General features: G+C 37.5%; 1 protein-coding gene across 1 annotated transcript in view; it reads right to left on the bottom strand.

Moving 5' to 3' along the window:
- The window catches only part of BCAS3 (BCAS3 microtubule associated cell migration factor), a 574,861-nt gene that overhangs the window by 231,697 nt on the left and 316,334 nt on the right, over positions 1-26,830 (bottom strand). Inside the window, exon 24 of the mRNA XM_073879584.1 lies at positions 22,215-22,312. Coding sequence (XP_073735685.1) covers positions 22,215-22,312 — 98 coding nt within the window. The remainder of the gene's footprint in view (positions 1-22,214; positions 22,313-26,830) is intronic.

The following is a 26,830-nucleotide window of genomic DNA, read 5'->3' as shown; positions in this document are numbered from 1 at the left end:
CAAGTGGGGAACCTAGACGTTAACCCTTGTGAGGCTATAATAAGATGCCCAACACCTCCACTGGGATGGTTTCAGAGCAAGCTAAGTAGGAGTGAGGAGGTTTGAAATCAGGAAACATGATGCCTCCACCTTGTTCTTCTTTCTCAAGTTTGCTTTGGATACTCAGGGTCTTTTGTGGTTCCATACAAATTTTAATATTGCTTGTTCTATTTCTGTGAAAAATACCATTGGAATTTTGATAGGTATTGTATCAAATCTGTAGATTGTTTGGGTAGTATGAACATTTTAACAATATTAAGTCTTCCAATCCATGAGCATGTATTATCACTCCATTTATTTGTCTTTAATTTTTTTTTAATCAATGTCCTATAGTTTTTGTTTACAAGTCTTTTACCTTGCTAGTTAAATTCATTCCTAGGTATTTCATTCTTTCTGAAGCAACTGTAAATGAGATTGTTTTATTTCTCTTTCTGTTAGTTTGTTATTAGTGTATAGAAACCAACTGATTCTTATATACTGACTTTGTATACTGCAAAATTTACTGAATTCATTTATTAGTTCTAACAGCATTTTGGTGGAGTCTTTAGGGTTTCTACATATAATATCTGTCATATGCAAATTATGACAGTTTTATTTCTTCCTTTCCAATTTGGATACCTTTTATTTCTTTTTCTTGCCTAATTGCTTTGGCTAAGTCTTCCATACTATGTTGAATCAAAGTGGAGAGGGTGGGCATCCTTGCGTTGTTCCCAATCTTGGAGGAAAATCTTTCAGCTTTTCACCATTGGGTATAATGTTAGCTGTGGGTTCGTCACATATGGCCTTTATTATGTTGAGGTACACTTCCTCCATACGCACTTTGTTGAGAGTTTTTATCAAGAATGGAACATGAGGGGCGCCTGGGTGGCTCAGTCACTAAGCATCTGCCTTCAGCTCAGGTCATGATCCCAGAGTCCTGGGATCAAGCCCCACATCAGGCTCCCTGCTCAGAGGGAAGCCTGCTTCTCCCTCTCCCACTCCCCACTGCTTGTGTTCCTTCTCTCACTGTCTCTCTCTTTCTCTCTATCAAATAAATAAATAAAATCTTTAAAGAAAAAATGGAAGGTGAATTTTGTCAAGTGCTTCTTCTGAATCTACTTAGATGATATGATTTTTGGCCTTTATTTTGTTAATGTGCTGTACCACATTGATTGATTTGTGGATATTAAACCATCCAAGCATCCCTGGAATAAATCCCACTTGACCATGGTATATGATCCTTTTAGTGTACTGTTGAATTTGGTTTGCTAATAGCTTATTAAGGATTCCTGTATCTATGTTCATCAGGGATAATGGCCTGTAATTTTCCTTTCTCATAGTGTCCTTATCTGGTTTTGCTGACCTTGTAAAATGAGTTTGGAAGTGTTCCTTCCTCTTCTATTTTTGGAAGCATGTGAGAAGGACTGATATTAATTCTTCTTTAAATGCTTGGAAACATATAAGCCAAAGATTTATATGTAAGAATTTTATTTATTCTTAATTAGTATGGTAAAGAAATCAGAAACCAAGAAGTTTAATGATAGAAGACTAGACAAATGATTCAAAAAAATGTAACTATTAAATTATCTATGTTTTGAGAAATATTTAATTATTTGAAGGAAATCTGATAATAAATGAGGCAAGTTAGAAAATACTGTTTAATATATTGCCCATTTTTAAAACCTTTTAAATAAAAAAGGAACTAAGAAGTTATATGCCAAAGTGTTAAGAATAATTACACCTGAGTTTTTAAATTTTATTCTTTATAATTTTCTGTACTTTCCAAATTTTCTAGAACAAACATATATATACAAGTAGGAGAAACTTTTTTTTAAAGATTTTATTTATCCGGGTGCCTGGGTGGCTCAGTTGGTTAAAGATTTTATTTATCCATTTGAGAGAGAAAGAGAGTGAGCACAAGTGGGGGTGGGGGATGGGCAGAGGGAGAAGTAGACTCTTGGCTGAGCAGGGAGCCTGACACAGGGCTCGATCCCTGGACCCCGGGATCATGACCTGAGCTGAAGGCAGATGCTTAACCATCTGAGCACCCAGGCGCCCCAGGAGAAACTTTTAAATAAAGCACCTATAAGGGACAAAAGAACTCAACCACATTTTCTTTGCTCCCTTGCTTTCCCAAAGTGGACCACCCCTAAAGCTCTTCCACCTTCCTCGTTTTCTTTTCTCCTGAACACTGGAAGCAAGTAGTGTCAGAATTCTGTCGCTTTTCCTCTAGTGTCAGCAGAGTCATGGCTTTTCACTGGTGGTCTTCTAGCCACACTCTACTTCACTTTTATTGAAAAACCTCACAAATGAAACTGGGTTCCTCCTAAGTTTTTCTGTGATGATTTGGTTTAAAGAAATTAAAAGTCTGAGTAAAGTGAACTCCAGGTTTCGGGGTAAACCAGCTGGCTGGAAAACTGGGCTGGTGCAAGGCAGTTTTTCAAAGTGCTATGCCCTGCGGCAGGGTAGTTTTCAATAAATGTTAAGTTGAGAATATTTAAATAGCACCCAATTTAATTTTTATTCCCATAAAAAGGGAGGGATGAAAGAGTGGAAGTGCAGGAATGGCTCCATTAAAATCCAGTTGAGCCAACAGCAAACGGGCAACCCATGGAGGTCACTGGAAGTATGTATTATACAGTTTGTGATGATAAAAAAATTCACAACTCTTCTTCTTCTCAGATATGTCTAGGTTTATGTTATATTCTGAAACCTTACTGAAGGACACTGCTTGCTTTGGCCAGGAAATCCTTAAATTTCTTCAGCGGTTTCTTGTGGACCCATCAGAAGCTTAGACCTATTGGGCTCACATTCAGAATGCTCTGCTTCAAGGCTGGACAAAGTAACTCCGATAAGCAAAATGTAAAGATAAAAGTATTTTAAGTATTATTTTCAGGGAGAGGGCAAATAATTTTCATTTCAGTTAAGCCTTCAGATACCTTGGGAAAATGAAGATGCTCACATCAAGTCCTTTCATGAAGCAGAAACAGGGGCAATGCAGAGAAACTCTCAAAAGGTGACATGTCATGCCTGATTTGGAGCTCAAGGCGCTGACCTGGATGCTGAGCAAATGAGGCTGGTATTTGATCCAATAAATGATGAGGTATGAGATTAAGTACAGATCTCAATTCCCAAAGGTGGCTTGAAATAGTAATTACTGATGTTCCAAAGCATTTGTCCTACATTCTATAAATGAAAATAGTCAAAAACAGCCTGCAGTATTCTGTCCTTACTTCCATTTCGACCGAAAACATTTCTTTAAAGTAACAGCAGAAAAGTGTGTCTTAGTTATTCCTTGGTCAATGATTTGCCTCCCAGAAGTCTGGAATTATGCTTAAAGCTCTCAGCATTTCTGCCAACGTGAGAGTGTGGGTAGGGAAAGAGTGGGAAGGAGGACATCAAGCCCACCCAACTCCCGGAAATTTCAAAGAAAAGACAAAACTTTCCAAGAGAAATAATCATTTTGGTAAGTGAAACCATTTGTAACCTTAGAGGAGTTTTTTTCTTTCCCTCCAACATATCATAAGAAAATTCCGCACTGTGCACTAATAAGCTATAAAGCTTCGGTTTAAAAAGAAGGGTCAACAAGAGCTAAAACCACTAATGTCATACTTCAAGCAGGAAAAGTGGAGGGCAGTGACGCCCCAACACTTTCATGATCCCAATAAAAAGTCTCCCCCAGGCTAAAAACTATCTGCCAAATTTATGCCAAGAGCAAGCTTTACAGCCAAGCTAAAATCTTCTGTGCATTTAAGGAGTGCTATAAAAATAATGACATATTCAGCATCCTGGGAGAGTCTTTCACTTACAGAAATAAAGCAGAATTGTCCAAATAGGAAGACAGAAGCTAGGAGGGAGAAAGAGAAACAGAAGACAAACTGACACAGAGACAGAGGGGGGAAAAGAGTGAAGGAGAGGCAGTGACGGTTCAAGACAGAGTCAAAAGCAAATGTAAATAGCCAATCTAACACACTCAGGAGTGTCATCTGCTCCCCTGGCACACAAGACAGCTCCATTTTTTAAGACTGAGCAAAATGTATTTACACACAAAAACAAGTATCACTTAAGTCAAATCCATTTGGGCAGAACTGTTTTGAGGTTCCTTTACCCCCGTCCCAAAGATTTATTTATTTATTTTAGAGAGCGAGTGCACCAGTGAGGGGCAGGGCAGAGGGAGAGAATCCTCAAGCCGACTCCCTGCTGAGTGCGGATGCAGGGCTCGATCCCAGGACCCATGAGATCAGGATCTGAGCCAAAACCAAGAGTTGGCTGCTTAACTGACTGAGCCACCCAGGCGCCCCTGACGTTCTTCTTTTTAAGGAGCGAAGAAGCTTACGGAGTTAATTCTGTAGTCCCCACCAAAAGCCCCACAAAATGGCTAATTTCAGTTCAGTAGAGAAGTCAACGTATTCCTTTTTAAGCCCGGGTGATGAATCCCTTTCCCTTAAAGTACTATCAGAGCTGCCTCAGAATACTGCAAATATAACCAAACGATATAGGATCACAGATTTTAGAATCAGAAGGGTCTCTGAATATCTAATCTAACAAACTTCCTGTAGGAATCAAGTGAGTATCAGTAAAGAAATTGTCATATTGTCACAATCTAAAACTGGAAGAACTAGATGGGGGATGGGTGGGATAATCATTTCTGAGACTTAAACTGTTGCCTGAAATATCAGAATCTAACCTATTGTTATTGGAACATATCCTCAAACAAAATCACATATTAGTTCAGAATACAAGCTCTGGAATGAGACTGCCTGGCCTCCACCATGGGATCTACCACTTCTCTAAGTCTGTGTCCTCAATCAAAATGAGGACAATACTATAACCAGTCCTCATAGGTATATAAACATATATAAAGAGCAAAACAAAAACTTTGGGATATAGTAAGAGTTATTGCCATTATTAATATTATTGAAATAAAGTAACAAGGAGAGAACATTTAATGAGTCCTTGTTACATACCTGAACTATGGCCAGAAGCTTTACAAATGTCATCTATTAATTTTCACAATATAGGAGACAGGTGTTCTTATATCCTTCTGAGGACAAAGAGACTCAAGGTCATATACCTGGTTGACTATAAAGATAGAACCTACATTTGACCACAGAGTTCATGTGCTTCCACTACACACCTGCCTATTCTAAAAATGCATCTATCAAAAATATATTTGGGACGCCTGGGTGGCTCAGTTGGTTAAGCATCTGCCTTCGGCTCAGGTCATGATCTCAGGGTCCTGGGATCGAGTCCTGCATCAGGCTCCCTGCTCGGCAGGGAGCCTGCTTCTCTCTCTCCCTCTCCCTCTGCCTGCAGCTCCCCCTGCTTGTGCTCTCTCTCTGACAAATAAATAAAATCTTCAAAATACATATGTATATGTTTTTTAATAAAGAGCTGTACAAAACATGTTCATGACAAAGAAATTCAGATGGCACTGCCAAAGTGGAAGGTAGTACAGTGTATGTAATTTTTATGAACCATAGCTCCTTACTCTGAAAAAAAGGAATTATAGTTGACCTTGAACAACATGGATTTGAACTGCATGGGTCCACTTAAACATGGATTTTTTTTTTAATAAATAGAGTATAGACCTATAAATGTCTATTCTCTTCCTTATGATTTTCTTAATAACATTTTCTTTTCTTTAGCTTACTATATTGTAAGAGTAGAGTATATAATATAGATATATATATAAAACATGCAAAATATGGGTTAATTGACTATTTATGTCCTCAGGAAGGCTTCTGGACAACAGTAGGCTATTTGTAATTAACTTTTAGAAGAGTCAAAAATTATACGTGGAGGGGCGCCTGGGTGGCTCAGTGGTTAAGCGTCTGCCTTTGGCTCAGGTCATGATCCCAGGGTCCTGGGATTGAGCCCCGCATCAGGCTCCCCGTTCTGTGGGAAGCCTGCTTCTCCCTCTCCCACTCCCCCTGCTTGTGTTCCCTCTCTCACTGTGTCTCTCAATGTCGGATAAATAAAATCTTTAAAAAAAAAAATTATACGTGGATTTTCAGCTGCACCGGGGGGGGGGGGGCTCAACACCCCTAACCCCCATGTTGTTCAAGGGTCAACTGTATAACAATACCTTTACCTCATGAGAATTTTGGGAAGAATAAAGAAGCTAATGTATGTGAAGTACTTAGCACAGTATACTGAGCAATCAAATATAAAAAAAACCAGTATTACTCATTATATATAAAATTTAATATGCAGCACAGGAACTGTATGGGCTGCATGTAACTCAAGATTTAAATAAAGATGTTAAATATCCTATTTATTGTCTTTTAATGTTACAACTTTCCCTAAATACACAGTCCAGTTAGGTTTTCTTCGGAAGTAAGGATGCATGTAATTCAAAATGATGATAATTTTCAAGATCACAACATGAAAATATTGTTGTCTCAGTCAAGGACATCTACTAATTTGCCTCTATCTAGTTTTGTGAATGTGAATTGTTCTGTATTCACTAAAGTTCCTTAGTAACTTTTTTTATTCTTAAGACAATATTGTTAAAAAATAAACCATAATAAACCAAAAACAAACCATAGTGTTTATTCTTGAAACCACAGTGAACAAACTACAATGAAAATTCCACCATCAATAGAAGGAGCTGACGGGGTTATCAATCCAGAGCCTTTCAGTTTACTAGTATTTTGTTCATATCAACCAAATAGAAGGCAGTATTTAGTTACCATTTTCAAGATGAAAAAACGGAGGTACAAAATGGGCTGGTTAAAGACCCTATAGTTCTCAAGCATTAATGGACAAGGAAAGCAAGCAAATACATTTATCTCTCAAGTATACTTTCACATTTGAGCTGAGTTCTTCTTTCCACATCTACTGGAAGACCAAATCTTTTTAAGATTTTATTTATTTATTTGAGAGAGAGAGAGAGATAGTGAGAGCAGGAACACAAGCAGGGGGAGTGGGAGAGGGAGAATCAGGCTTCCCCCCGAGGAGGGAGCTCGATGTAGGACTTGATCCCAGGACCCTGGGACCATGACCTGAGCCGAAGGCAGACGCTTAACGACTGAGCCACCCAGGCGCCCTGGAAGACCAAATCTTATTTTTCAGAATTTGAAGTGGGAGTTATTTCTGAATAAACTATACAAAACAAACCAGAATAATTTAAACACGTGAAAACACAAGTCCAGTGGATGGGATCTGAACACCCTTATAAGTTTCAAAGTGGCTAAGAACTCTTAGATCTTTATAGTAATAAATATTGTAGTGTACAAAGGTCCTTTGGGAATCCCCACTCATATGGTATGCCATGATAGAAGATCAAGGTGTCAGGTCCATTTAGGATCAGGGCATTTTTGCCTTCTTTATGCTTTAATTCATATTTTGAAAAAGCAATTAAAAATATTTCTAAGAGAAATATAATCACTTTGTCTCCCTCTCCCCTACTCCCAAATATAGAATAAATTATGAATTTCAAACACTAATATTCTGTTAGTTTGCATTTGCCCACAAGTAGATGGAAAAGAAATGTGACCTTGGGCAATCACTACTCTTTAGTGAAAGCCTTTTTCAGCTTGAGAAAACATTACCTGATTGATAGTGGCTTTCCTAGCTGAAAATAAATGTCTACTGCTTAAAGGCTAAGAGTCTCTCTGCAAGCAGCAGGGATACCTAGGGGAGCCATGGGTAAAAAACAGTCTTCAGTCATCAAAACCCTATCAAGGAGGTCTGGCCAATGGCCCCTTAAAATAGACATGCCACTCAGGAGTGGAGGCGCTGTATTTGATGACTTCTATGATGTACACAGTATATAATATAAAGAATAAATAAGGACAGTTCCTAGGTCAGATATAATGCTGCTACTTGCTGATCATATGAATGAAATCAAGGTAGGTTACTGTGACCAAGATGCTGTTTAATATTCTGGAAAAATGAAGGTCTCACAGATTTATATCCTTGCTCCAATGCATGAGCTATATGACAATAGACAAGTTATTTAACATCCCTTAACCTTACCTGCAATGGTAAACTGTCAAATGCTGAAAAATATGTTTGGTGTTAAAAGAGTTTCATTTATGTTTTGTGGATAATGCATGCACATGTTCTAAAAGACTACAGTGGGGAAAAAAAAAATCTCCTTCTCATTTCTGTTCCCTAGCCACTCAGTTCCTCTCCTAGAAGGCAGCTACTGTGTCTAGTCAAATGCAAAAATTTGGTTTCAATATTCCATGCTGAAATGTTGAATTCATTAACATTTATTGAGTGCCTATTATGTGTCAGAGCCGTTCAGTGTGCTGGGGGGAGTACAAAGATGAGCTCACGGTCTAGAATGGGAAATGGTTCCCAACTAACTTTAATATGAGGTGATAAACACAACAGTAAAAGTTTAAGAACAGCGGAGAAAGTAATTAATTTAATCAATGGGGTGAATTGGAATAAAGAGTAAAATTAAGAACAGGTTTCAAGGCAAATGAAAAGTTTCAGGCACCATACCAAAATTTTACTAAGGTCTCTCTAGCTTAGGCCCCCTGCTTCAGGAATTGGGATCCTACCATGGCTATAAAAACTCTATTTAAAGGTATTCACCCATGGCTAAAAATTTCTGACACAGGAAAAGTCAGCCCAATAGCAGAATGTCAAAGGGACTAGTATGGATGCTGTAAGTGTCCTCTTCAGGTAGAGAGAAACAGAAGGGTGAAACGAAAGTCTTTTCTCTTCCCAATCATGCACACATTCTTCATTTGAAAAGTATATAAACTCATCTAAAAAAGGCATACTAACTGGGGAACTCAATTAAAGTTTCAAGGGTAACTTTGGTATTCTCTCTGATCTCAACACGGAGCATTTACAGAATAATTGTGGTCCTTCCAATATTCTTAGCACACCAAAGTAAAAGCAGTTTAAGACTAAGATACCATGTCTCGCAGGGCTGCCTGGAGCGTAAGTACAAGTCACTGAACTGTAATGACGTTGCCAAAATGGTGGCAATTCTTCAGCAAAATATTTTGGTTTAATGGAATTTAAGTCAGATCCCTATATGCTAATATCCTGGGTTCATGTATAAAATGGGCGAGCTTAAAAGACAGCACCAAATAACCATACAATGATATGTCTAAAAGTTAGCCTAGGACGACCAGAAAACAAAAGCAAGTCCATTCTCTTCGGTGGATGTTTGCCAAGCTTGACATCAGATTCCAGAAAGTGGGAATTTGCTACAGTGAAGGCTTTATAAAGATAACCTTAAAACACAAATTCACATGCTATCCTAGTAACACCAAAACACAACTGATTTGAGGGCCATAATTCCCTTATTTTTATTATCTGGTGATGTAAAAGCTATCAAAGATAAGAAACATACTACTTAAACATAATGCTTCTTTTAAAAACGACATAAAAGATGATTTGAAATACTCTGCCCAATATTCCAACTGATCACACACAGTTTACCAAAGGCCCAAACAAAGAAATAGTGATGATAAACATAGTCTAATAAAGGACTCTAGGCCAAGATCACATTTTCTAGGTTTAAGCGAGGTAATGGAGATATGAAGATGTGGCATTATTAAATTTTAATCAGTTTATGGTATATTTAAAGCCTTATGCTCTTTTTTTTTTAAATTCTAGTTAGTTGACATACAGTTCAATATTGGTTTCAAGAGTAGAGTTCAGTGGTTCATCATTTACATATGACACCCAGTGCTCATCACAAGTGCCCTCCTTAATGCCCATCACCCATCTAGCACATTCCCTACTCCACTGCCCTCCATCAACCCTGTTTGTTCTCTATAGTTAAGAGTCTCTCATAATTTGTTTCCCCACCTCTCTCTTTTCTGTTCATCCGGTCTGTCAACAATGCAACAAATATTGATTATCTGCTCTGTGGCGAGCACTGATACGAGGCATGAGAACTATAAAGACAGCCCTTGTTCTTAAAGAACCTTTATTTCAAGGCATTACTTTCTCCCCCTTTTTCAAGGCATCCTATCCATAGGGTAATCCAACAATAATGCCAACCAGAGTTATCTTTAGCCAAACAGTGACAGAGCAGTCAGGATCCACATCTCCTGTTAAGTCATTTCATGCCTCTTTTTCACTGTTTTCACAGGCAAATTAATCTTGATCATGATATATTTAAAAGCATCAGTAGAGACAGTGACTTAGGAACTGCTGCTACCAGTGTCATCTCAGACTCACTCCTGCCCAGCAATGATCACAGATGTTTACCCGGCTTCTGTTTTTCACCATACACTTAGCTTCCGGAAAATACCAGACTCAAATGTGTTATTATTTAAAGCTGCACTTCAAATCCAGGTCCTTGGACCAATGAAAAAAAAAATTCTCTTTTGGTATTCAAAAACTCACATGAGTCACAAGCTGCAAAACATTAAAGTCACAACTTTTGCAGGGTATTAGGATCACATCAGAGGTAAGATTTAAACTTCAGCACCCCAAATCCTGATGATACAATGTTCTAATCCTATAAGAATACCCTGGTCTGTGATTACTCTAATAGCCTCCTAAATACTGTGAAGTATAGGAAAAGGGACAAAGCTCCTATTTTTCTTCTCTCCATTCACAACTTAGCCTCAAAGTTCTGAATATAAGCATTTTCTGTAACAACAAGCCACCTTTATAACATCCAGATAATTATAGGTTCAGGTCAAGAACTCTAGACCATATTGATTACATCTCTAGGCAATCAGGACCCTCCAGCACTGTTTGTATCCACGATAACAGGGGCAGCTTTTAAGTATCTGTGACACTAAGAATTTTCAGTCCTATCAATGCCAGAGCTGGAAAGCCAATGACCAGTCAGGCCTGTCAGTTGTTGCCTGAAGCAATAAGGACAAGCTGGGAATTCATCATACTGGAACCTCATCTGCCAGCGGCAGTCACACATTTTCACCACCTGAATAGTTGATTCTCTTCAACTCCCACGTGGCTCATTCCAGCATACAGTGTTTTGAAATGAATATTTGATCAGGCAGGGTAAAAAGAGGTTTGGACTTATCTGAGGTGTCACCCTAATGCACTTTACGTAATTCTAAGTATCAGGAGCTAGGTGTCTTTAGGTCCCGCGCTCTGCATATTTCTGAAATGGACCTGTGATCCTAATTAAATATGATTAAATGAGAGAAGCCATGTAAAAACACCTGGCACAGTGTTGGGCACAATGCTGTTTATCAATAAACATTGGTTCTCCATATCTTTCACTTCTATCTAATGGTGAATACCCTGAAGATTCCTCCTAGATCACTGGGAGATGGGGATCTCAGAAAGCCAAAGAAATTTAAGAATCACCCTAGTTCTGTCAAAATTCTAAACCCTCACCCAAATATAAACCTAAGAAATAAAGAAATATAGTAGAGTTATTAAAACTGCTTCATGATTTCAGGATATCAACAGTTTGACTCTGATATAGCTAGGTATAATTTTCTTTGTTTTTATCCAATGGGGTACACTGAGCTTCTTTTTTTTTTTAAGATTTTATTTATTTATTTGACAGAGAGAGACACAGCGAGAGAGGGAACACAAGCAGGGGGAGTGGGAGAGGGAGAAGCAGGCTTCCTGCCAAGCAGGGACCCTGATGCGGGGCTCGATTCCAGGACCCTGGGATCATGACCTGAGCTGAAGGCAGATGCTTAACAGACTGAGCCACCCAGGCGCCCCTACACCAAGCTTCTTGAAACTTTGAGAGTTGATGTATTTAACTAATTTTGGAAGATTTTCAGCCCTTCATTTATTTCTTTGCCCTTTCCCTCCTTGTCATCCATGTGTAATAATCACACATACATTAAACAATTTAATACTACTCCACACACTCCTCACACTGAGTTCTTTTTCTGAGTCTCTGATCCTTTCTTCTTCTGCATCCAGTCAGCTATTGAGCCCATTCAACAAATCATTTAAGATATATTTTTCAGTTTTAGAATGTGTTTTGTTCTTTTATGGATTTTATCCATTTCTTCCTAATTCCAATAAAGGAATGATATAATATTAGAATGTAAGTTTTCATTTTAAAAACTACATCTAACATTAAATTTAATAGAGAAATATTAAACACTTCTTTCTAAGATTGAGAAGAAGACAAGAATGTTTAATATCTTCACTTCTATTCAACATTGTACTGGAATGTCTAAGCAAGTATAATAAAGAAGAAAAAGAAATAAAAGGCATAAAGATTAGAAAGAAATAAAACCACCTTTATTTGCAGATCACAGGAGTGCATAGTAGAAAATCCAAAGGAATCTACTAGAACACATGAATTTAGAAAGGAGAGCACTTGTCATGATGAGCACTGGGTGTTGTACGTAACTGATGAATCACTGTATCCTACACCTGAAACTAATATTACTCTGTATGTTAATTAACTGGGATTTAAATAAAAACTTGAAGATTAAAAAAAAACTTGGAAGGAAAAAAAGAGAAAGGTTTCTGGATACAAAATCAACATGCAAATAAAATTATTGTATTCTATATACTATGAAAAAAGTCTGAAAAATGAAACACAATATGCTACTTGTACTAGCAACAAAACATCAAATAACTGAAATAAATTTTACAAAATATGTTTAAGACTTCTACACTGAAACGTAACAAATATTAAAAGAAATTAAAGAAGGGCTAACTAAATGGATAGATATAAAAGGTTCATGTGTCGGAAGATTTAATATTTTTAGATGGCAATTCTCCCAAATTTGATCCACAGATTCAATGAGATTTCAATCAAATCTCATCTAAATTTCTGTAGAAATGAATATATATTTAATGTGTATGTGTATGAGGATATATTTATAGCTCAGTGGTTTTCAAACATTTTTTGAGTCAGGACCTCTTTGTGCTCTTAAAAATTGAGATCTCCAAAGAGCTTTGGTGTATGTGTTTTATAGCTATCAACATTGAAAATGTTTATGTACTAACTCATTAAAAGACAAGAAACTATGTATTAACATAAATGACATTTTTTACTTAAAAATTTCCAAACTAAAAAATAATCTTGAGAAAAATGACATTTTTAACTTTTTTGGACAATAACTTTTATAATAAACAACAGGTCGACTCTCATATCAACTTACGCATTCAATCTGTTGTGATATGTTGTTTTGGTTAAGTATGTGAAGACAAGTTGGCCTCATTCAAAAATATAATTGGAAAAGGATGGAGCATATGAAGATCCTGAGCCTTTTCAGATTCTGAGGATATTCTTCTTTGATATGACACTTAACAAGTTAGATGTAATTATACCTGAAACTATATCAATTAACTTTTGTTCTCTGTTACATGGAAATCCTTTGTCCTTTCTTGCACTTGGAATGAGTCTATTACTCATATATACTTTTGTGATATCATAAAATTGGTCTTTTGGAAAATATTTTAGATCTTCCAAATGTGGATTTATATTATTATATGATATGAAAGTATGACACTAGTTATTAACACCACCTATCTCATCAGAAATGTCTTTAAGTACCGGGAACCTGTTAAGCAATGGTAGATACATGGATACATGGTTTCCAAATTTCCAATTTGTAATTGAAAATAAGCTTTATCAGGGGCGCCTGGATGGCTCAGTTGGTTAAGCGTCTGCCTTTGACTAGGTCACGATCCCAGGGTCCTGGGATCTAATCCTGCATTGGGCTCTGGGCTCAGCGGGGAGTCTGCTTCTCCCTCTGCCTGCCCCTCCCCCTGCTTGTGCTCACTCTCTGTCTGACAAATAAATAAATAAATCTTAAAAAAAAAAAAGAAAATGAGTTTTATCATTGTTAACAAATATTGTCAGTTGTTTGACGTGACAGCTTATTTTGTTTATTTTTGAGAAAATTTCTGCCAAATACTCAAGTCTGAATAAACAAAGTTCGTCAGTTGTTCTTTCCTATAAAATGGTATTCCATGACAGATGATAGCTCAGTTCACAATAATCACACAAGGTCATTTTGTCCAGACAACTATCATGCATTAATTCCACTGCGACATACAGAATACTAAAAAGAAGGACACAAGCAGCAAAATTTAATAAAATTGTCATATGTCAATGATTTTGACTGTATCATAGACATTCCTTTTTTTTTTTTTTTAAAGTAGGCTCCGTGCCCAACATGGGGCTTGAACTCACAACCCTGAGATCAAGAGTTGCAGGCTCTACAGACTGGACCAACATTATAAGTAACTGTAGTTTTTTTCTTTCTAACTATCAGTGAATACCCTTAGCTAGAAGCATAGTTTGGTGCCACTGCTCTTACTGTGCTAAGACACCATTAGTTTTATCTACCATTGCTTCTGCACCATCTGTACTTAATGTCAACACAGTATAAAAAAAGAAAGGCAAATAGTAATTTCACATTACTATAAAAATAGTTTTCACGCACAGACCCCTTCAAAGTGTCTTGGGGATTTCCAGAGGTCAGTGGACCATGCCACGAATTACTAGCACGTATACATATACACATGTGTTTGGAAATGCAAAGAACCTAGAATAGCCAAGACATAATGAAAAACAAAAGTGAAGGCATTAGACTGCTGGTGACTAAAAAGCTACAGTAATGAAGACAGTATGATAGTGGTGTAAAGACAGATACACGCACCATATATATCAATGGAACAGAATAGAGAATCTAGGAAAAATACGTTTTTTAAAAAGGCATCAATGAAATCTTTGGAAGAAAAGTGTATCTTTTTGATAAACAGTGCTAGAAGAAACTGCATGGAAGAAACTGAATCTTGATCCTTGCCTCATAGCATAATAAAAAATAATTTGAAAAGGATCATTTACCTAAATGCAAAGGCCAAAACTACACAATGACTAGAGAAAAGCATCACTTCAAGACTGGGTGAAATGGCAAAAAATTCTGTGCAAAACACAAAACATAAAAGGAAAAGCAATAAAACTGGACTTCTGCCTGTCAAAAAATACCAATAAGAAAGTGAAAAGGCAATAAACTGAAAGGAAATATTTGTCAAATATCTGACAAAAGACTATATCCAAAATATTTAAATAATTTAAATTCAATAAGACAACAGGCCAAATAAAAGTTGGTGAAAGACTTCATAAGTACATTACAAAAGAAGATATTCAACTGGCCAGTAAGTATATTCAAGGTGCCCAATATCAGTATTCATCAGAGAAAAGCAAATTAAAAACTACAGTTTACATTTACAAGAATGGCTCATACATTGCTAAGAATGAAAAATGGTATAGTTATCTTGGAATACTTTCTTGGAGGTTCCTAATAAAGCTAAATACATGCCTGCTTTGTGAGCCAGCAATTCTAGTCCTAGGTATATGCTCAAAATATATGAATTCACATGCAAAAAAAATGCAGAGTCAAAAAAAGACTTGTACAGGAAAGCTTATAGCAGCTTTATTCATAAAAAGCTAAAAGCTGAAAACAATAGGACAATGGATAGATAAACTATGTTATCTATCTAGTAAAAAAATTAACTAGTGTCACATGTAACATGTAGATCAATCTCAAAAACATTAAGTTAAATAAAAGAAGCCAGACACAAAAGAGTATCTATAGGATAATTTCATTTACATGAAGTTCAATATAGATAAAACTAATTTATGATGATAAAAGTCATAGTGATACAGGTCTATACCTCTGAAACAAATAATGCAACATATGTTAAGAAAAAAAAAAAGAAGAAGGTAGCAGGAGGGGAAGAATGAAGGGGAGTAAATCGGAGGGGGAGATGAACCATGAGAGACGATGGACTCTGAAAACAAACTGAGGGTTCTAGAGGGGAGGGGGGGTGGGGGATGGGTTAGCCTGGTGATGGGTATTAAAGAGGGCACGTTCTGCGTAGAGCACTGGGTTTTATGCACAAACAATGAATCATGGAACACTACATCAAAAACTAATGATGTAATGTATGGTGATTAACATAACAATAAAAAAATTTTTTTAAAAAGTCATAGTGATCACATCTAGGTCAAAGGTAGTATATTGACTGGAAGGAGCATGAGGGAACTTTCTGGGATGATGGAAATATTTTAATTTGTTTTGAGTAGTAATATATACAGGTATAAAAATACATCAAGTTGTATGATTAAGAGATATATATTTCTGCTATATGTAAATTATACCCTCCCTAACTTAAAAAAATTCTTCCAAGGTGACCCAAAGTACACATTGATCGATTTTTCAACCTGGAAAGGGCTTTGGAAATAATCTACTTCAGTTCCCTCATTTCTTATGGGAAGAAAGCCTTGGGTTTCGAAGCAATTTACCAAACAGGTAATTATAGGCAGAGTTGAGACTAGAACCAAAGATTCGTTAAGTTACTAGTCTCTATTCTTTCCACGACACCAACTTTCCAAAACAAGACTTTTCCAGGGAACAATTATTTTCACTTCGATTATTTGCTTTAGCTTTTCTCTGACAGTTTTCAACAATATCCAGGGGACTATCATGAGCTCTGGTTCCGACTAGTTGCCCGGGTGAGGTCCCAGGCTGCTTTTTAATTGCTCACTGGGCTTACATATTCAATGGAGAGAGACTCTTTTGTTTCTTTCTAAGTTTATAGATGGCACCTATAAGCATAAGCCTCTCAGGCTCTTGGACACAATTTAAAATAGTGCGGCACTAACCGTTTGACACTAATGTCACTAAGACAAATGGAATTCCCGGTTCAGACTTAAACAAATTCTAATACTGCCCCCAATATTGTCCCTCTGCCACCACAGTCTCAGGCAACAGACTACATAAACAGTCCGGCCTTGTATTAAAGATATAGTAATAAAGGTACAGAAAAGAGAAGTTGGGTCCTTTGGCCAAAAAGCCCCTTGTAAATATGTGGTACCCCAGTATATCAACAGTGGGGAGAATTCCATCAATTCCTTCTCAAAATGCTTAGGAAAGACTTAAAATCATGTCAAGGACTTGGTGCTTGCAATAGAGAAAGCAAAGGCGAGGTTTTAGTTGACACAAAGATTTATTCAAAGGAGAAATGTGTCATCAGAAAAAAGCTTTCCCAACAGCTTCTTCTACTTCTGTTTACAGTTTCTTCATCTTCAAGTGGGGCAATCTTTTTTTTTCTTAATTGTGCTGAGCTAAAATTTTCCACATTGTTAACTTGAATTTCATCTTCTAACATCCTATAAATATTAGAAAGAAGAATGAGAGGAATATTTAAACCAGAAGGAGAGGGATGTGGCCGATCACCTTCCTCCTGGGCAAAATCAGGTCTTTTCCCTATACTCTTAATCTCTAACACTTATTTTTGATACTATACAGACAAGTAGGTGTTCGTTAGATTAAAGTTGAAATAATGTATAAATGTCCTCTCTTCTAATAAAAAAAGCCAATATTAACATCTGAGTTTGAATATTTGCTAACTGTTTCAAGTGGAAAGAGTGTCAAAGTAAAATTACTGACCTCCTTTTTCCCCTCTGAGGGACTGTTCACAGGTCACGACTAAGCCTTCTTTTAATTTCGTCCTCATCCATAATCCTCTTACTGAGCCCACACAGGCTTTGAATACTCAAGGTACAAGTATGCCTGGGCTTTTCGTCACCTTATAATCACAAAGAATATCTGGAAGTCTACTAAATGAAAACCACATCACGTATTCAAAGAAATACTCAAAATTTCTAAAGAACTTGATATCCTTATATCTGAGAATTATTTTAAGGAATAATGAACACATCCCTGTCCAAAAACGTGACACAATTTTTTTTGCACAGGGAACCTTAAATTCTTTTTACAAATGCAGAGAAGATCGGATAGGTAGGAAACATTGCTTGTTGAAAGTTTCAGCCAAATGTTCAAGGCCATGATTACAAGGTCATGGTTCTGTTGTTCAACTCTAGTTTTTAAAATCATGGCGCTAAGTAACCTCACCATTGGATGACTAGACGGTGTTTCTTACAAATCTCTTTGCTTCTTACCACCAGCATCTCTTACGTCTCTGATGGCTGTAAGACACAGTGACTAAGTCTTTCTGCCTCAGACTGGAATGACAACTGTAGATACAGTGAAATATAATCCTTAGGGATATTCTTCCCCCAGCACTTCAGAAAAATCTCTGTAAAATAAAAGTATGCCTCTATATGAACGTCCCTCCAGCAGAGATTTGACTTAAATAATCTCCTTGTTCCCTACCCAATCATACTTCTTTAATTAGTATTATTTTGTTTTTTTAAATGTCCAGTGCACCAAATGCCAAATACATAAAGGAGGCATAAATGATCATTATAAAATTAGTCAAAGCAGGCATAAATGAGCATTATAAAATCAATCAAATAAAACCTGTTTGGTTTTTTTAAGTGTCTCATTTTCTCCAGTAAACAAATGATTTTGATAATGGGAAAAACTGGGTGCTGAAAAATATCTCCTGGATTAATGAATTTCTTAGAAATTATTTAGATTACTTCAATTGTACAACAAAAATAATATTTCTCTTGAGTCAAGAACAACAACAAATACCAGGCCTGGAGTTCTGTCCCTATTTATAGAAATGTTTATTGTAACACTAATTCCTGATTTATCAAAGCCTGCTCTAAAGGATAAGAACTCATTTTACATAACTGTCACATTTTTCCTTCTCCTACTATCATCTTCAATAGGAATATACATAAATGCTGCTCCCACCACTTCCAATAACGTTTTCAATGTTACAATGTTTACTCTCCTAGAGTTTGACAAAGATGTCTGCTCTCTGCATGAGCCAGGCGTAAGTCTGTCTTTCAATCTCAGTTGCTTTGAGTTCTTTCTTGGTAAACATCAATTTCCATAGTAAAACCACAAACCAGGAGAAACAAACTTAGGATGAACTAGATCTTTCTAGGCTTTCTGTCTGGATGACTCAAAAGCGACCTCAGAGTTGTCATTAAGTTACCCAACAGGTACAGCTCACAAGTCTGGGAACAAGAGGATCAGTCACAAAGGTGGTAAACAAAGTTTGAATGGGGCATGCACAGCTATCTTTCTACTTTCTCTTCAGAGGTCCTACATACCTTTATCAAAAGGACACATGTTAAAGAACAAACAATGGGAAGAAATTCTTAGATAGCTAACCAAAAGGAATGTACAGAGAAAAAAAGTATTTTGTCTAGAAATGTTATCTATGATTCAGAGACACTGATGTTAATGAAAAATGGAATGGTTCCTTCAAATCTCCTTTGTTCTGGGTAGCCTGTGTATAAGGGTAAAATCCTATAAAGTATCTTTCCAGAATGGTGTTCTTCTTAGTCAAGAAGGGAACATCTCAATAATTATCTAAACTCAAAATTTTAGGTAGGATAGTACTCTTTTGAATCACCAAAGGTCAGATGTTATGGGAATGACATCCACTTAGAAAGCAGTTACAGATCTGCCTGTCTAAATACACATATTTATATAGAGACAGTAAGACGTTGGTTCATAGGTATCTAAAAGCATAGGATTTATGTCATGCCTAAATCACTGAAGTCAGTAAGTAAAAACACACACATTTTAGTAAATGTTCATCTATGTGAAGGAGTGAAGAACAGATATACTAGATGATCAAGAAATTATAATAACAAAATTTCTTAGCAAAAGTGGTACAAGGCTCTGCTGATCTCTTTTAGCTTCAGTAGAATAACAGTGCCAGCTAAATATATAGATATCTAAAACATAACAGGCTGGCCCAAGGTACAAATAAAATATTTTCATTTTGAACACTGTTACAACTGTCAAAAAATTTACTCACATCACATTAAATTTCTAAATTCTATGCCTCTGAAAAGTAATCACATGAAAAGTAATTATACCATCACTAGTTTAGACAGGTCAAGAGCTGTCACTGGAACAGAAGGACAGTTATAAAATGTGCCACAGGAACAATTAAAAAGGCAATACACTGAGTTGTACTGCATGAAGGTAAGACAAAGCAATGAAGCCCAATAAGAGGAGGTGCCACAGGAGTCGTATCTCGAAGCAAAAGCAATCAAAATGCCAGAAAAGCATCTTCGTCATATGCAGCTGACTCCAATGAATGGGTCATAATCAGAGAAGCACTTCCTGGGTCACGAGCACTTGTACAGATTTATTAGACTCTTCTTAATCGAAGAATCTAAAGCAGAATTTTCCCATTATTAACTTCTTTTTATAAGGAACCCAAACCATTTAGTCTCTGATCTTCCTAAATAGCAATAGAAAAGTCTGTTACAACAGTGGTCCTATCAGATAAAGTAGATTAAGTTTCCCCAACAAAACGTTATTCACTCACTTAAAAAAATGCGTTGAACAAAAGGGATCCAAACCATTGGAGAAGTAGAGAATTATTCGTAACAGCCCAATTCTTCACTTACAGGGTTTCTTTAGCTCAAAGTTAGGGAGAGCAGCACACACATTTCATTGCTCTGTCTCAAAGGAACCATGGCTTTCTGGAATGAAAATAGGCTTAGAAAAATAACAACAGAGCTTAGTCACCAAGAAGTCCTTTCTCTACTCAAAAGATTAGTACTTTCGGGCAGAGGCTCACAGCTGTAGAACAATATCCTAGAATCTCCCTACAATGTGTCTCTGATGCAAATGTAAGTAAATCAAAGGCAAAGATCTAGTTCCTTTTTCAGGCATCAATTTAAAAACCCTTCTCGCAGCAGATTTACATCAAATGACAGTTGCCAATAGCTCAATGAAATTCCTCTCTGTGGCATGAGATGTAACTTTACAGAGAGCTAAAATTGAGACAGTGCTACATGATAAATATGGAGTATTACCTCAGAGCAGAGTGCTGAATATGGCAACTTCTAATAACACCAATAACTGCTTTAGTGACATGTGTTTCACTTGACTGGGCGTCACTTGACTCTAAAACATTCATAATATGGTAGTTTAAGAATGTTAAAAACCCCCCAACAAAGGCTACTACTGTAATCTTGAATCAAATACTTTAAGTTATAATACATAGCTTCCAGGATGAACGATGGTTAAATGGTAATTCCAGATGAGCAGGATCTGTTAGCATTCTCAGATTGAAACCATCAAAAAGATTTATTGTTTAAGTTTCCCATCTCAATATTTCTTTCAATGCAGGGAAGCAAGGATAAAGACTTCACACATTTCTGTGCTTGTTTCCAGGGGACGAACCATGGTTGCCAAGAGAAAGCAGAGGGACAAGTATGAGCTTTCTCAAGTAAGAGTCTACATTAAAAATGAAGGCACAGTCCTCGATGTGGACAACTAAACCAGACACCAGGTACAATCCACTGACAAAAAAATCAGAAAGCTAAGAAAACGTACCAAACCATTTAGCTTTCAAACTTCAAAATACATCCAGGCACAGAATCAGAAACAGAAGCTTTGGTCTTTTAAAAGTGACCTTCACAAATCAGTTTTGTGTTTGTTTCCATTTTCTTTCACAGTTTAAGCCTCAATCAAATCAGCAGTCTCTGGGGATTTTGAAATTGCTATAGATTAAAATCCTCTCTGACTCAACTGTTTGACTAATGCCAAGTATTTAATAATTCTACTCATAAGAGACTTTTTCTTGATGAAACCCTGCTGTACGCTCTCTTCAGATGCTCTGCAGCTGCACCATAACAGAAAGCATCACTGTCCTTATTTTATCAATACATGCAGAGATGAAAAATGTATTACTATACACAGGTCTATGATTTGGCAGACGCGGCAGAAAACAGTTTGACAATACTAATGTAGCAACTATCACCTACAGAGGCAAAGATCTACTCCCAGGTACTAATGATACATATTCATGGCTTGGTTCCAAGGACAGGAGGTTAATAACTGTGATAGATAGACTAAAGTTAAGTTAATGAATTTCTAAACTTTATGCTTTCAATAATAAAACCATTTAAGCTACAGCATTTGGACTCTCTACTTCCACAGATCAGGCACTTTGATACTCAACAGGTTGAGTAAATTGAATCCATATATTGTATTTACGTTCTTTGTCAAGGTCGCTTCTCCACATTTGAGAGATCAAAGGCAAAACAGTCATCAACCCTGTAGCCTTCAATACTGTGTTCATTACATTTAATCAAGTGCCAACCCCACCGCATCATTCACAACCTTAACAATATTTAAATGCATGGCACTGTTTAGCAACAAATGTAGGCACAGTACTGTTTTAACAAACACATACACGTATGCATGCACAGCATGCACGCACATCCCAAAACAAACAAACAAATAAACAAACAAAAAGAGGAAGGCAAAAAATATCATTCTCTCCATTGTGCAGGAAAAGAAATTGAAAATGCACAGAACTATCCAGCACACATTTTGGAGGTGGTTTTCTACCTGAGGCAGCATCAATCACGGTGGAAATTCCCCTTCGATCAGAGACTGGACGGGATGACCCTGGCATGCTGACTGGGTCAGAGCGGACCGGCTGGATCCTGCAAGGCAATTTAATTTAATTCACATATGTTACTGGCATCAAAACTGTCGCGTGCTACAACAGACCTTAAATCAGGAATGCTGGATTAGGCCAATCCATTAAAGAACCATTCATTCTAAAACAAGACAAAGAGGGGAACTGCAGTCCCTAATTCTTGCACAAAGCTAACGCACTGCAAACATTCCTTACACTCCAGACCTCTTCTCCTCTTTGTAAATTACTCAATAGATTTTAAGTAAGGGGTTGAAAAATTGACATTAATTGAAAGGGATAAATTTAGTAGAATGGGAAAGGAAACAAAATACTTTACACCAAAACCTCTGACATTTCCAAGGGACAGATATGAAGAGTTTTGACACTCTTCAAATTGATGAATAGCACCATAGCTAGTAACACCTACCATAAAAGGCAGCATATACTAGATACAAAATTTTGAGGAACTCCCTTACAATCCTGAATGAAAGTTACTTTATATATGAAAAGCATAGGAAAACAAAGCTGTGCTGGAATGTGGTGGCCACAGGTTTAGCTAGAATCACTATTATCTGAGTTACCTCCATAAAATTACCAATTAGTATGTAAGAATTAGAGTCTCAGGAAAACTGCAATTTACTACATATAATTTCAAGTTGCTTAGGAATGATAAATCTATAAATGCCAAGAGTCTCTCTCCAGCTGTATTAGATACATACTATTAACATAAAAAAATCTGTATGACTAGAAAATCTGAGACCCCCAAACAACTAAGAGGAAAAAAGACCTGTTATAGGAATATAAGCATGCATTTTTGGTAATTCATTCATTCAATGAGTATTTGCTGAATATTAAACATGTGTCAGTATTATTCTAGGGACAGGCAGAAACAAAACATGAACTAGAAGGTCTATGTGTGGATATGTGGTCTAGCACATGCACATTCATGACTGATGCAAAAGAAAAGTGTGAAAATGAGTGAAACAGGCAATAAAAGCTCAGAATGAGAAAACGGGGTAATGAATACATGGTCCATAGCAGACTGGGAAGATCTTATAGAGGTGGAACAGGAATTGGATATGTATGCAGTAATAGGACATGTATATGTGCAGAGGAGCAAGAAGTGTTCCTTAAGCATAGAATGAAACAAGCAGACCCTTGGATTGGTAACTAAGCCTGACAAATGCAGGGCAGCTTGAGGAGCATGATTTGGCTGAAGCATAGAGTTCCCAGTGGATCCTGGTGGACGATAAGAAGTTGATGAATGCCATGGGACAGATTATAGAAGCCTGAAATGCCAAGAATAGACTGCAGAAAAAGAGTAGTTCCTGAAAGCACGGTTTAAATATTTGTGTATTTGTTGTGTGAAAAAAAGAACCAGGAGGCAGGTGAAGGACAAAGCATTTGATCCAGCGCTGGAAGCCGGAAGTACTGAGAACAAAGACTCTCATTCCTGCTATTGCAGACATCATGTACCACCTAATCTTTGTTCTGCCCCAGCTGATTTTGCTACACCAGTCATGGTAATCCCATCAGCTCACGGCAGAGATTAATTAGCTCCAGGATGGGTAGGCCTAAGCAAATTTGGGCCAGTGAGAAAAGAGGAGCCGTTTCTTTGAAATCTCTGGAGATGTTTTCTGGTTCTTAACAGAAATAAGAAGGTAGACAATTACAAATGGTCAGTTCAACCAAAGTAAAGCCCCCTCCCGGTCTAAACAACTTAAGTGAACTAATAAATTTCCCATTATTAATTCAATTTATATCAGGGTTTCTGAATAATCCAGAGTTGTGGGTGAGGTGAAACAAGGCTGGCCATGAATGGATGTGTTGAAGCTGGCAACAGATACATGGGGGCTTATCCTATTATTTTCTTTAACTTTAAATATGTTTATATATGTTTGAAATTTTTCCATAATAAAAATGACAAAAACAAAAAACTGGTAGAGGTGATGGAAATGTTTTGGAATTGGATAGTGGGGATACTGTCCAACATAGTGAATATACTAAAAACCGCTGAATCATACAGTGAATTTTATGTTAGGTGAATTATGGATCACTGAAAAAAAATAACATGAATAAGGTCTGAGGATCAAATGATAACACGATGACTATACTAGATGATGCTGTACTATATAACTGAAATTCAATGGAAGAGCAAAACTTAGATGTCCTCACTAAAATAATCACAACACATATATACTAAATATGTGAGCTGAGGGGGGCGGAGCAAGATGGCGGAGGAGTAGGAAACCTGGATTTCGTCTGGTCTCAGGAATTCAGCTGAATAGGGATCAAACCATTCTGAACACCTACGAACTCACCAGGAGATCGAAGAAGAGAGTAGCAACAACTCTGAACAGAGAAGCGACCACTTACTGGAAGGTAGGACTTGCGGAGAAGTGAATCTGAGGCGATATTCGGGAAGATAGACGGCGGGGGAGGGGGCCTCCGTCGGCCGCTTCTGGCAAGTGATAGAGCCGCAGAGCACAAAATCGGAACTTTTAGAAGTCGGCTCCGGTGAGGGATGTCACTCCAGTGGCTAAGCGGGAGGTGGAACCCTCGAGGGACAGTGTGGTCTCAGGACCCTCAGGGTCAAAGAAAGACGGGATGCCTGAGTGTGGCAGAGCTCCCAGGTATTGGAGTGGGGAAGCCGGCTGCAGAGATGGAGCCAAGGCGCGGGCTCTCAGCTCGGGGTTGCTATAGACTGTGATCCAAGGCCCAGTGGGGCCACTGCTCCTCCAGCAGGGACCGAACAAGCAGCAGAGCTGGGGAGACTCTCCTTCCTCCCCAGGGAGGAGCAGCACGAGAGCACACTGCAGGGATCTGCTGGGTTTGGAGACTCCACACGGGGTCGGGTGCCAGAGATAGAAATGCTCTGTCACAGGCCGGGTGAGCACGGAGTGCGGCCGGAGACCAGGGAGACGGGAGTGACTGCTTTTCTCTGGGGGCGCACTGAGGAGCGGGGCCCTGAGTTCTCAGCTCCTCCAGGTGGAGATTGGGAGGCCACCATTTTCACCCTGGTCCTCCAAAGCTGTACCGAGAGGTTGCAGGGAACAAAAGCTCCTGAGAGCAAACCCGAGCAGCTTGCTGACCCCGGACTGACAAGGGTGGGGCAATTCCGCCACCGGCAAAGACATTTGGGAACCACAGCAACAGGCCCCTCCCCCAGAAGATCAGCACGAACAGCTACCAAGCCAAGACCAAGTTTACCGTTCAAGGAGAACAGGAGAAATCCAGCGCTAGGGGAATACTACACATAGAATTCATGGCTTTTTTTTTTTTTTTTACCATGATTCATTAGTTTTTCAAAGTTAATTTTTTTAATTGTTTTTTTAATTTCTCTTTTTCCCTTTTTCAACCAACATCTTATCAATGCCTTTTGTAAAAAAACATTTTTTTATTTTTCATTTTAGAGTCATATTTTATTCCTTCATAGTAGTTACCCTTATTTTTGGCATACATATATAAGTTGTTCTCTCTTTAAAATTTTAAGATAGTTTCTTCTACCAGACCAAAATATACTCTAAATCACTAATGTATGGCTTTGTTCTAGTCTCCTGCCTGATCACATTCTCTCCCTTTTTTTTCTTTTTTTTTTAAATCTTCTTCTTTCTTTTTTCAAACAACTTATCAACTCCTTTTATAAAATCTTTTATAATTTTCATCTTTACACTCATCTTCCATCCCTTCATTGTATCAACCCTTGTTTTGTACATATATAAGTCTTCCTTCCTTTAAAATTTTAGGAGGCACTTTTTTCTAACAGACCAAAATGCACCCAAAATATAGTCTGTGGCACTGATCTATGCACTAGCCTGATCATATTTGATCATATTCGGTTTTTTTTTTTGTATTCTTCTGTTTTTGTTTTTATCTTTTTCTTTTTGTTTTTTTTTTTTTATTTCGCTTCCTTATTTCTATCTTTCCCTTTCTTTTGCCCTGGTTTCAGGTCTCTTCTGATTTGTATACAGTATATTTGCTGGGGACGTTGTTAACCTGCTAGCATTTTGTTCTCTCATTCATCTATTCTCCTCTGGACAAAATGACAAGACGAAAAAAATCATCTCAGCAAAAAGAAAAAGAGGTAGTACCATCAGCCAGGGACCTCCTCAATACGGACATTAGTACGATGTCGGACCTAGAGTTCAGAATCATGACTTTAAAGATACTAGCTGGACTTGAAAAAAGCGTGGAAGTTATTAGAGAAACCCTTTCTGGAGAAAAAGAAGAACTAAAATCTAACCAAGTCGAAATCAAAAAGGCTATTAATGAGGTGCAATCAAAAACGGGGCACTAACTTCTAGGATAAATGAGGCAGAAGAGAGAATCAGTGATATAGAAGACCAAATGATGGAAAATAAAGAGGCTGAGAAAAAGAGAGAGAAACAACTACAGGATCACGAGGGCAGAATTCGAGAGAGAAAAGATATGATAAGACAAAACAACATTAGAATAATTGGGATCCCAGAAGAAGAAGAAAGAGAGAGAGGGCAGATGGTATATTGGAGCAAATAATAGCAGAGAAGTTCCCTAATGTGAGGAA

The sequence above is a fragment of the Callorhinus ursinus genome, unplaced genomic scaffold, assembly GCF_003265705.2.
Source record: "Callorhinus ursinus isolate GAN/ISIS: 27379988/994484 unplaced genomic scaffold, GSC_fseal_2.0 scaffold34, whole genome shotgun sequence".
NCBI classification, from domain to species: domain Eukaryota; kingdom Metazoa; phylum Chordata; class Mammalia; order Carnivora; family Otariidae; genus Callorhinus; species Callorhinus ursinus.
The sequence above is the reverse complement of the archived record's forward strand: the minus strand, read 5'-3'. Positions and strand labels throughout refer to the sequence as shown.